Consider the following 13,402-nt stretch of genomic DNA (forward strand, 5'->3'; position numbering starts at 1 on the left):
TAACCATTATGACAGCGTGCTCTAATAAAAGCTTTGAAGTTTTGTCACCATAGAGACCTTGCTTAATTGGGGTACATTAGCATAATTAGCATTTATCTTCCGCTGCACATGCACTGATTCATTCGCTACTGAAATAGTGGAGCCCGTGTGGATGAGAGAGAAAGACTTTGAATGTTCTTTAATGACAAATTTCCCCACCATACAATTGTATATATTTTTAAAGCATATAAGATGACTTACAATAGTATCATTCCCTCTCTGCCCTCCTCCACCATTCCACTGAACCAGCCTCTAAATGCACCATACCATCCCCCCCACCCCCAAATGTTTCTTGGGTCTTAAGTTAAAGTAATAGTTAGTCATTACAAACATTTCCGGATATATAATTATAAATACACTTATTTATACATGTTTTTTTTATTACTGGATTTAAATATTTTCTTCACTGCAGCAAAGTGACCTTTTCCATGAAACAATTGCTCTATTTAAAAAAACACCCTCCAAAATAACATACAAAGGAGAACAGCATGTTTAAGTATTCAGTAAGGTCATATATGTCACAGTCATTGGAAAATACTGACTAATGTAGGTCCTTCAAAGGCTCCTGTAGAGCTTGCAGGCAGATCCGCGGTTCTCAGCTCCCCTAAGATCAGACGAAAATCTCTTGTTTTGTCAGGTTGGCATTTTAACAGTTTGCGTTTCCATTTTGTGATGCGAGGCTTCTCGACAGCAGCGTGTTTGTATTTTCTTTACCCACTGCTGAAGCTGTGCTTGTCTGAACCAGATAGCCAGTACCTGAGAGCTTAAATCCCAGTGCGCAGTCTCCTTGACATCCCTCTGCCTTGTCTGAGAAACACTGCTCAGAGGTAGTGTTCCCTGCAGACTAATGCTCTGAGACTTCTCTTTGCTACCCTGAAAACAAAGGAGAGCTTTGCACTGAGATGCATTGAGTGAAAAATAAAGGAGGCTACACGGGATAAACAATAATCGGTGGGGGGGGGAAAGGTTGAGTATGAATAAAATCTGTAGAAAAAGTTAGAAATGGTTATTCACATTTTTTTATATGGCCATCAAGTGATCTGTTGCGTCACGTTAGTGCCCTTTACCCTTAACTAGTTATGGGAAGTAAAGATTTTTTTTTTTACTGAATAATCTTTCCAATGTAAGTCATTGTTATTAACATAAAATGTTAACATACTCTTGCATTTTGTAGTTACATATTATACAATGTTCTTTACTATAATTATTTTACTTTGGCAATATAACAATCTCATTAAGTACAACACATTCAAACAGTTAAGTTGTTCTTGACCATTTTGGCTATAAACAGTCAGTGCACCACTACACTAAAAGCCCAAGGATGCATTTAAGATCTCTGTCATTTGCAGGCAATTTTCTTCACTGTCTAAGCTTTTCATGATGGCTCTTTTTTCGTCTCAAATAATTACAATGTTTACAAAGAAAAGGTCAGTTTGAACAATCTATCACAACAGGCCCAGGAGGTTTGGATCAATTTCATGTTTGATATTTTCGTCATACAACTGCAAACACTCACACAGTAAGAGCAGATCCACATGCTGTATCCTCAACCTCAGGGCTCTCTTTTCTTATAACACCTGCTCAAACTGTCAGACAGCGTCCAAAAGCACAGTGACAGACATACCTGTTTAATTTGTCTTTGCGCCTGATCACGAAAGATATGAACAACAGAAAGGTTGGCAGGAAATAACTTTGGATTATACCTGAACAGGGAACATAAGTTGTGGTTGAGCTAGCTAGTTAGCTTGTGCTTGTTGTCGATGCTGAGAGTCTGAAGGTGTTGGGAGGTGAGAGCGTTTTTTACGTTGTGTTTATTTGGGCTGGACGTATGAGACTGAAATACACTGATCAAGTGAGGCCTGTGTCTGGCTTAAGGACACACAAGGATCAAACCTGTGACCTTCAGTTTTCGTTTATTGTTACCCTCACAGGTTTGGTGTCACCCACCTCATTAATTTCATCATTACAAAAGTGCCTTAAGAGGATAAGGGATGATTTCATTTACATTTTTATGTAGCAGGCTGATCCCTGAGATGTGATGAACAGGCGAGGGCCTGGTAACTCCATGAGAAACCTGAACATGACTCATTTCCATCTCCACTCCGGGCTAGATTGCTTGGTTTAAGGTATTAGTAATAATAGGCTGCTGCAGAGAGAAAAGAGGAGGTGTTTTTATTATACAGGTTTTTCATCCTGCGTCACAGTAAGGAGTGTCACTTCAACATTTATGTTCATTATCTGCTCCTTTCACTCTTTAAATTGTAGGAAAATAGGACATAATGACTACAATCAGGGCCCCAGTGGTATGATGATCTGTATGAATTACTTGTTTTGTTGTACAGTCTGAACCCTACAAATACACAATTTCCTGCCGCAAACTTGAAGCTGTGAGAGGGGAACCAAAGATTGTTTGCTGTTTTTTTTTTTTATTGAAATGTATTTTATACACTGAACACATTTCATTCAAGGGAGAAGCGGAATTTAGCTTAATCTTCAGCTGCTGTCATTTATCGCTGCTGTTATTGTGCATGCTGGCTCACTGTCTCACTTTCTGGGATGGAGTCGATGGGTGGAGATACAAAGGGAGGGGAGGTTTACTTTTCTTCTTTTTTTGTACAGAATCCCACTGTGACTTCATGAAAAGAGAAAATTTGAAACGGGGCATTTTTCTCTGCGTTGTGACACTTGTTAGACAAACAAAGGACTGGGTGGAATTATTTCACATTTTGTGGGTTTATAGAGACACTCAGGTTACCCCGATATATATTTTCAAAAACACTGAAAAGTGGATTTTTAATTTATATGACTAATTAGATATTTGCACGTACAAATAATACATGATTGTTTGTTGCACCCTCCTGAACAGGAAATTGTGTATTTCCTGTAATTTTAGGTTTTGGTTTTTTTTAATCTCATCTAACCTGTTGTTATAAATGTCATTACTGATCAGAAGTATAATTGGTTGGCACCATTTTTAAGGATGACATGTCATGTCACATATAACCTGAATTTAAATCCCATTTTCTTTACGTGTATTCCCAAAAAGGAAGCAGAACAATTACATTTTGAAGACATAAATACTACATTAAATACTTGATTACAAAAAAAACCTTAATGTTGGTTCTGTTACCAGCTCAGTATGAATAGTATACATACGATTTAAAGTATATAGATTAAGAATATACACAGGAATTATCCCTTTAGTGTGCCGTCCTCACTTGCCCTGTCCTTCACTAACAGTCAGTGTAGTGGACGTGTAATGTTTTAGCCCTTCCCTGCAATCTAACCAATGACCTTCAAATGTTTTCTTTTTTGAAATGTGTTTGTTTCAGGGCATGCTTTCTCTCCGCACTAGCTCCTCCTGTCACCAAGTTTGTGAATTTCATTAATCAACAAACCCCCCTAAAGGCACAAGAGATTATTACAGCTAAGATAAAGCGTATGTTGTATTTGACCTTTTCTCATGTGATATTAATAGCTCTTTTTAACACATGCAGTTCAACATGGTAGTTGCAGGCTTTACTGAACATATCAGATTAGAAAATAATCAATGAAACACTTGGGTACCAAACTTTCTTTGTGCTTTTATTGTGAAAGTGTCAGAGGGCTAATAGTAACAGGACTGAAAATAGCTGTTTTCTTTTCTTTCTTCAGTGTTTTATTGATTGATGCAACAGTCAATATCACATTGTGTTTGCAGCCCGCCTGCTTGCATGCCTCTCAGTCTATCTGTCTGCCTGAACCACGAGGAGAAGGAAGATGATCCCCCATCTGCCCTGTGACTTCAAATGCTCACTCTCTTTATGCCTTTATTGTCTTTTCACTTGCCCTCTCGATAACTCGCAGTTATCTGTTTTTATCAACGCTATTTTTCTCCCCTCCTGTCATATACTGTACACACACACACGCACCCTTGTCCCCTTTCTACACACTTACATATTCTCCTCTTCTACCTCGAGTGAATGGGAGGGGGTGTCTGCTCCTCCGTATGGCTTGTCAAGCTCCAGCAGTGAAAGCGTGGGTGATGTGTTGTATCCTAACAAGGTGCAGTGTTGAGGAAAAGAAAGATGAGAAATTGAATGTCAAATTCGGGTGAAATAGGCTGTGAAGACGCACATTCACACTAGAAGCAGCTTTTAAACTTTGATGCAGTGGAAAACAATTAATAATTAAAGGCATGTGTATCCTGTGGAAAATAGTAGTTGTTGAAATCAAATATCGTTTAACAAGCACAGGGTCAGAGCTTCACATCACAGTACAAACAGCTGAATTGTGGTATCAAAGATGGAGGTAAATCCTAATGATATGCACAGTGCGTTATCTGCAGTCTGAGATGAAGAGCTGGTGAACAGAGAACAACAACAATCCTACTGGATTTTTTTATAATCTGCTTTGATTGTCTGCCCCCATGATAAACAACTGTCTACAGCTGCTGTTTCATTGAAAGCGCTCTGGGAAAAAAAAAAAAAACTGAAAATGAATTTCAGTAGATATATATAAAGTATTTTCCATACATTTCTGTTTTCCATACGTTTCCATAGAGCTTTCCTATTGTATTGTTTTGTTTAAAAAAAAAAAAAATGTTAGATTTCAAAACTTAATTCCTTTTAAATCCATGTGTCAAGTGACAAAAGGCTGAAGATTTTTAGATTCCATATAAACTCATATTTGTATTTGTACATTTTTCAAGGTCTCATCAATTACATTCGACCTGACTTAAATTACATATAGGCTTACTGTATATTATCTCCCTAACTTTCTGTACATTGGTACCTTAAACAGCGATGCTGCACGGATAGATGCTTCCATCAAGTCTACTTCCATAAAGGCAAACAATGTTTCATAATATGAAAAAAAAAAAAAAAAAAAGACTTTTCTGTCAGTTCCAGATACAATTCCTCACAGTTTAGAAAATCTTAACTGATGGAGAATGTGCAATGCTTCTGTCTGCATCCAAGACTCCAGTTTGAATTTCCCTTGGGATCAATAAAGTATCTATCTATCTATCTATCTATCTATCTATCTATCTATCTATCTATCTATCTATCTATCTATCTATCTATCTATCTATCTATCTATCTATCTATCTATCTATCTATCTATCTATCTATCTATCTATCTATCTATCTATCTATCTAGTCTGTAGTAGGTCAGACACATGAATATGATACTGGTGAGAGTGGTATTAAATGACATCAAAATGTTTGTTATTCTATGGTATTTAGTTATATTCTCCTTATTTGTGCATGCTTGTTTGCACCCTTGGCACAAATTCAACTGACATCATGAGTATAAGAGCATTAGCTTGTCATTGAAAAAGATTGCATCTGGCTAGCATTGCTAGATGTAAGTATGCATCACATCCACTTCATAGATGAAGCTATGGAATTTGTTCTAACCTTCTTAGGTTTACGGTAGAGATCAGCCAGATTATGAATAATGGAGAAAGGTCAGGATAGGTTTTTAATGGCTTTATAAACCACATGGTCGCGCCTGCATCTGCAGGGATTTTGGAGTGATTGTTTCTTTTACAAAGGGCGGGTGATGTTAATGCTTCGGCTGACTTTGCTGTGTTGTAACTACAATGAAAGTGTTATTGAATGTTGACATAAGCTTTACACTCCATGCTGGGGTTAATACCACTCATCTGTGCAATGGCCTCATTTTAAGCGTCATTAAATAGCCGTCATATAATCTCTTTCTGATATCAATAACTCATCTTTGGAAGGACTGTTTTAGATTCAGTAAACAGCTCATCATGGCTTCTTTGACTGGAATTACAGTTACAAATACATATTTATAAAACTAACATGTATTAGCTCAGTCATGTTTTGTATGTAAAAATTTTATGTCGATAAATATAACAATGAAAATACATTTCTATATTATATACATTTTATATATCTTACTGTAAAGCTTTTTTCCCCTGGTAGAGATTCTGATACCTAAACTTTAGTATTGACTAAAACACGTTTATGATAGTGTTAATAACTTTGCATATTAGAAATAATTTCAGAAGAAGTTAACTTCTACTAACCCTGTATAGATGCGGTTAGTTTGATTTATTTATTTTTTTTGCCTAGTCCAATCTTCTGAAGGAATCCTGCACCTGGTAACAAGCTATGCTAATGTTAGCGCTAGCTGAGCCTGTGGCTTGCGCTTATGGCCTGCGTCCACTGGAGAGGTGAAGACACCCCAGGATTCTAATGCAACTTCTCCATTTTGAGTTTTCACAAGTTTCACTGTATTTCCCTAGCTGCATGTTCTGTTTTCCACTTTCAAACATTATTTGCTGGTTAACAAATCAAATTCAAGTCAAATCGAGAGACTAAGAAGGATTATTGGTATCAGAACTCTGATGATAATATAACCCAGTAGTTTCAGGTCGGACAGATTGAAGTTTTTTATTTAAGTGTAGCATAGTTGCTTCCTATCCCATCTTGTTGCATAAGGCACATTTTGGTGCCAAATGTGTTCTTTGCATCATCTTGCATTACTGTATAGTTATTTTTCATGCCATCACCATGCTCTCTTTAAACTCTCGCCACAGCTTGAGTTCATTTATGGTCAGTTTATCTCATGCAGTGTTTTCAGTGATCGTTATTAGGAATATCACAACATTCTGTAAACATCTGAACAAATATTGAAATGTGTTGAAGCAATTTTCTTCATTCAACAGCGAATTATTCTGCATTTCATGATTCATAGTGTCACAGCAAAGTTGGGTGTCCACATGTATTAAACAGCCCTTGCTCTCTGCTTGATATGAGAGCAGCTTTACAGTAATCCCTCTTCTTAATAAGCTGTTTCATGTTCATCACTATTCAAAAAAAGGATCAGCGAGGGAGGAAATCTGTCATTCTGCGTCTGTTTCTGCTCCAAGAGGCGGGTCGCTCTGACTTTAAATGCCTCCATTCAATGGTTCGCATGGGTTATGTGGGAAATGTAATTTACGAAGGGTGTCGATGGTGACCAAGGTTGAGAGCCGTGTCCCTCAGTTGACACCAAGTAAACAGTCACTTAGCTTGCGTGTCCCTGTCCATTCCCGCAAAGCTGATGGAGACAAATGATCACAACCATGTCTAATTGCTGTGGCAGACCAAACAGGGAGCAGTGACTTGGAAATAGCTTTCAAGCTGGTCTACAAGTAGAGGAGATAAAAGAAAAAAAAAGTCAGACTTCGATGGCATTTTTTATTTTTCGTGGGAATTCGTGGTTGGAAACAAGATGAGCTGCTGAGCAGGCCATGCTCAGACATGCACGCACATATTCTTACTGCAGCATTTATGACTATAGGCAGACAACAGCATTTTTAGCACAACTATCCTTTGCACTTGATTTCCATAATTCCAATTAAACACTCACTCAGAGGCGCACGATCAGTCTGAATAGTAAAAGGTAGGAGGAAGCAAATCCTTTTATATGTTAATCTGCTTTTACTATAACACTGTCAATGTCTGTCAGGAATATGAATATTTCACACCTCAAACTTCACATGAGCATTCTTGCTCGCACCAGTGTTCATAAAAATGTGTTAGTTTCATCATTTTAGATTAGCTCGGCTTTGGACTGTTGTCAAGCATTCATCTCACCGCGGATGCAATTTAGACTTGTTAAAGTGTTTTCAGATCACTTTACAAAGTCACTTGTGAAAACTGATCAGAACAGTTTGATTCTAAATTTATTAAGAACACCAACGAGAGATATGATTTGCCCACTTAGACACCTACCAAACAAACAATACATCTATATAATTTTTTTTGTAGATTATTTTTTTTCTCAGCTGTAAACCTTCACAAAGGACATAGGATCGAGAAATAGAAAATATCTTTTATTCATAGGGCTAGAAACATTAAAAATACATTGGGGCTTGTGCCTTCTACAGGGTGTGAAAAACAGACCTGGATCATTTATACCAATGGTGTTTTGATCTTAAGTTTTCCTCATCTTTTTATTTTCTTAACTATGGTGATGAATTCAGATTGCTTCTATATGTTTGCTGTGAATTTTTGTACTTCATTAACAATGAATTTGCAATGAGTTGTGCAACCCTAATCACAATCTGGATGCAAAACAATTCAATGGCTCCTGAAATTCCAAAAACTGCAGTTCTTCAAATGCCCACTAGAGGCCAAAAGATTAAATCCTTATAGAGCCCCAGTTTATAATTTCTCATGTCCAAATAATTTCAAAACTGTTCCTGTTAAAAAACTGAAACCAGGCCAGTGCTTAAAATGTTTTCATTAGTGTTTGTTTCCTACCTGTGACTAAATGTCTCGTAATTATCTGTACAAAGTGTCCCAAACCGAGTCATTTATCTTGTAGCTGAACAGGAACACCTCACATTGGGGAGCTGTTGACCCGAGCATGCAGAATCTGACTGCACCATTTATTATCAGGACTCACACAAACACACACACACAAGTGCACATCCTCAATCTCTCTCTAGCCTTCTTACCCTAACCTTGTCTCTATGCTGTATATAAACCACATCCTCTGTAGCGCTGGCACACACACACTGACCTATTCACTCTCCTTCCAGGTGACGATTCTGATCATCCTGGCCCTGGCCTTCCTCGCCTGCATTGTGTTCCTGGTGGTTTATAAAGCCTTCACCTATGACCACGCCTGCCCAGATGGATTCATTTATAAGGTAAGACTTATGACTGACCTGCATGTCCATGGAGAGAATTTCAACACAGCTCCCCTCAGCCTAGGAGAAGTCAGGAAGTGAACAGTACAGCGGAATGTGCAGTGGGTATGGTAGTGCAGCTCCTTTGTCCATTGAATATGCTGTGGGGTTTCAGAATAGAATAGAATAGACTATTGAAACTGCAAAACATTACAATGACATTTGCTGTGCCATGCCTGAAATATATAAAAACAAGATAAAATAAAATAAATACAGTCTGTTTGTATATGTACAAGCACATCTACTCATAAAGAACTAATAAATAAAGACATGTAACCTACACAAGTACAGTAATACAAATATCCAACACACACACATTGCACTTAGCTGGGGACTTCTTGGCATAGAACACGGTGAAATGTTACATGGGCTTAGGTGCTTCCATGCTGCATTTCTTGTTTCCATGTTTTTCCATTATATGATACTGGGAACCTCGACTATTACCTAACGCCACCATTCCCTCTGATGTAATATATTTTCCTTACACAAGTTTTCACATGCATTTCACTGAATCTTCCTCCCTGTCCTTCATTGTCTCTATAAGTTATGTCCCACATATCTGAAGTTGCAAGAACACTTTGAATTACTCTGCCCTACTTGGACTAATGTGTGTGCTCATGTCATGGGATGAACATTACAGACTGGTTAGGCGGGCATTATTAATCAATGACAGCATTCATTTGTGACAGCCATACTAATCTAGTATAATTGTATGCTTTTATTCCTTGACACAAAGCCAAAGAAAGACATCCAAGTGAGGCAGCTCACTATGTGATCAGCCATGCCTGCTATTAGATGAAAATTACCCACATTTCCATTTTTACAATAATTACTGCAAATTATGGTCAGTAATTTCTGACCCATATGGTTGAGAATTGAATGGCTCATTCAACCACCCTCATCCAACAATGTGCTGTCCTGGTACAGTATCAGCTGAGTTGTAAGGGTTAGCAGTTTGTGTATGGGGACAGCCTCTCCTCTCCTCTCTGGTACTCGTAGTTTTCCACTGCATTGCACTTTTTTTAGTTTCACAGGAGTTGGAGAGGTCACCTTGGAAGTCTGTGTCTTAGGACAAATTTGTCTTTGAGGTGGAATAAATCTACTTTGAGGCTCAAAGCCTCTGCAGGGGCTCTGACTGCAGTCTGCAGGGGTATTATTAGAAGTGTCACATGTACGTTCACCTGCTGTATAAAGTGTCAATTGAAAAATATGCACAGGCTGGCGAGTGCTCAGTCACACATAAGGGCTCACACACATTAAAGTACACACTCGAGCATACTCTAATAAAACACAAATTGAAACTGGGCTGAGAGCTCTTTCACATCGACGTAGAACATATAGAACAGCATGTGTTCAGCTCTATATGTTCTCCATAGATCTGTTTTATTAGCATAATATTTGATCTCTCCATTCTCTCTACAATGCAACATGGTAGTTCACTGTAAATCACACATTTATTGTCGTTTAGTTGAAGATGAAATGCTTTTCCACAATGTTCCTCTTCATGTTTATTTCGTAGATTTTTAAAAGCTAGAAATTGTTTTACAGTCACTCTCTCTCACATGCATCCATAGATCATTAATGTTAATATCTGAAGGTACTATGAAGTATACCGCCACCACATTGTGCCAGTTCGTGTCCCATTTTTGATGTCCTTCAAACAGCTTGAATTAGCTTATGTATACTGTAGCCGTGCTGTTATATATTAAACATGCTAAAGTGGTTTATTTCCAAGAGAAGAGTTAGCATTTTTTTGTCATTTTGACTTTTATCCAGCTGACTGGTACTGTACATATCCCTAGAGAACCTTGACAGCAAGAACCGTATTATTATACAAGATAAATATGGGATTATGTTTTGCACAGACACATCTTGTTGAAAGGCATGAACCGACAGGTTTGAAATTGCATTTATGGAAAGTAGCTATTCCAATACGCTGGGGTTAGAATTTTTATAAAGACATTTTTTCTAAATCATCAAGCCTCATTTTAATGGATAATTGGACTTGATTCTTTTCTTTCTGATTTTGCAGCTCCATGAAGCACCATTACCTGTGAACTAACTGAAAAATACTTCTAACCCCTCCGTTACATTCCTTCCTCACAGCACAAACGGTGTATCCCAGCCTCTCTTGAGGCCTACTACGCCGCCCAGGATGCCAACTCCAGGGGCCGCTTCTACACAGTGATCAGCCATTACAGCATGGCCAAGCAGACCACCTCGCATTCTGTCTCCCCCTGGCTGCCTGGAGGAGCAGGTGGGCAGCAGCGTGACACTAAACCCCCGAATGGCGACGGTCACTGAGTCAGCTGAACGGTTAAAGGGTGTTGTACACAATTACGAACACACGCAGACTTAAAAAACATAGAGACAGGAAATGATCAATGCTAACACACACACACACACACACACACACACACGTAGGTAGTAATTTTTGAAAAATAGATAAAAGAGAACACAAAACCAGTAAATAATGCAGATATAGAGAGAAAACATGCATGCAGACAAAACCACACAAAGACCATGTTAGGTTATTGTCCGATTGACTTCGATCGACTTCTCATTATTGTGCTCAATCTATTATCAAGGGGAACCATCGAACCTTTGCTCTCTTGTAATTATCATTGTCTGTTGATACACAAAACACACACACACACACACACACACACACACACACACACATTTTGCTCTCTCAGCACCATTCATATCCCCCCACCTCTAGTTTATTATTTATTGACTGTCATGTTATATATTTTTTTTAACTGTATTGTATTGATGATTTTTATTTGATAATCTGACTCATCTGTAAAAAGACACAAGTTAGTGCTGAAGTTCAAGCATTTTCATTGTGAGAACCTCTGGAATATCCACTCTGTCTTTCAAGTGCATATACTGTAGTTACTGTATATTTATCGACTGCCCCCCCTTTGCTTTCCCTGCTTAGTTCAGTCACCTCCGCCACACACAAACAGAGCCTACTGGAAATGAAACAAAAACCTGATAACACATTTTTAACACAGCATCTCACCTTTACTGTCCACGGAAGCTTTTATGCCTTTTACGTCCCTATCTGGAGGTGATTGAATGAGTTTTTCCATCATGGCTGTTTGGTAGCTCTCATGAAATGACATGTGCTGTGCTCTAAATTTTTAAATCCCATAGTGAACTGAGCTGTACAGACAATAGTGTGTTCAAGCTAGTTTTGTGTTTTTGCATTGTAGTAGCTTTTCTTAGAAGGTTATTCTTGCTTTTTTTCTCACAAAACCAACAGTTTACTTACTTACGGCTTCAGCTGCCAGTCCTGTTGCTCCATTAAAAACAACATTGCAGATGGCAAAGCTAATACCAGTGCATACGACCATGTCTTGCCAAACAGTCTGTTTTCAGCTGTGTTTTAATATGTTTATCGATGGGCTTTAACTGCAGCCAATCTTTATTTCCCTTCGCTGTTATTTTTCAATTTGCAATGTCTGATCTGTTGTCAAGAGCGCTTTTATGGGGTATTGTGATGTTGTTAGTTGATATGTAGCGATACTTGATGTAACTTGTGCATCCCTGTTCCTCTTTTCTTGATTTGAATTCGAAAATAAAACAAGCTGTGACCTGTGCTGAGTGTGTCTTCTTGTGTTCTTACTGCTGCGTGTCTTTGAGCCAACGATAGTGACGGCTTCTCATACAGCACGTTCTATTTTTCAGGCGTTAATGCTCCCCAGTACTCAAATAACATACTCCATTCGATATGTATTCCTGTGTGAATGTACAGAACTTTACAGAGCTGCAGGGAGCAGATTTGTCCGCTGTAATGATGAGCACCTGTGATTGACAGCAGAAAATACCTGTTTCTGTAATGACTACTGGGTACAATATTTATCTGCTGAGTCCGCTGTGATTGACAGAAAAGGCTTCTGTGTTTTACGAGCAGCACTGTGACTTAGTGAGTGACAAGAATAGCAGGCTTTCCTAATTAGAGGCTTGTATTTTAATGAATCTGTCAGCTCTCCACGTGTTTCCAGGACTGAGGCTGAGAAACACCTGCTGAATATAAGATTGAACAAAGAAAGTCAGTAGAAAACAACAAGGAGAAAGAGAAAAATTATCATTTGTGGTACACTGAAAATACAAGCAAATGTAATGCAAAAAAAATCTAGGTTTTATATCTTTCTTTAAGTACATTAAAGTGGCACAAAAAATACAATTTAAAGGTCTCAACCTTTCATTTTTGACTGGCTAAAATACCATTACAACATGAATGTGTCACAAAACACAGCTTTGTTTTTTTTTTTCCATGTTATTAATATGTTCATCAATCGAAAGGGTGAAGGAAGAGATGCTTGTTGCAACAGTTGGATCCAATCATTTGGAGGCGGTTGGTGAAATCCTGTCAACGCAAAGATGTCAGTGCCGTAAAAATAAGACACTTTGAGTGTCACCATGAAGTGAAAAGTCTTTATGATTCCTTTACATTCAAAGAGGACTTTGAATGTAAAGGTCCAGCTCCTGATTTAGATGATGGATACCTGAGTGTACGCGTTCCAGTGGAGAGCTTTGTGGCTTGAAAAATGAGAGTTGTAGCCAGCTACAACTAGTCACAATGAATATGAGAAAACGGCTATGTTAATGTGTTTTAATGTTGAGACCTAAGCACAACTTCCAGTGTAATAAAGTTGTCAC

At 38.2% G+C, this 13,402-nt stretch overlaps 1 protein-coding gene across 2 annotated transcripts in view; it reads left to right on the forward strand.

Moving 5' to 3' along the window:
- nsg2 (neuronal vesicle trafficking associated 2) overlaps positions 1-12,339 on the forward strand; it is a 35,406-nt gene extending 23,067 nt beyond the window's left edge. For both annotated transcript variants that reach the window (XM_079355606.1, XM_079355605.1), the window contains exons 4-5: positions 8,582-8,692; positions 10,838-12,339. In XM_079355606.1, the coding sequence (XP_079211732.1) occupies positions 8,582-8,692; positions 10,838-11,035 (309 nt within the window). In that variant the 3' untranslated portion in view covers positions 11,036-12,339. The remainder of the gene's footprint in view (positions 1-8,581; positions 8,693-10,837) is intronic.
- Positions 12,340-13,402: the final 1,063 nt, after the last annotated feature.

The sequence above is a fragment of the Symphodus melops genome (genome assembly GCF_947650265.1).
Source record: "Symphodus melops genome assembly, chromosome: 11".
Taxonomy (NCBI): Eukaryota; Metazoa; Chordata; class Actinopteri; order Labriformes; family Labridae; genus Symphodus; species Symphodus melops.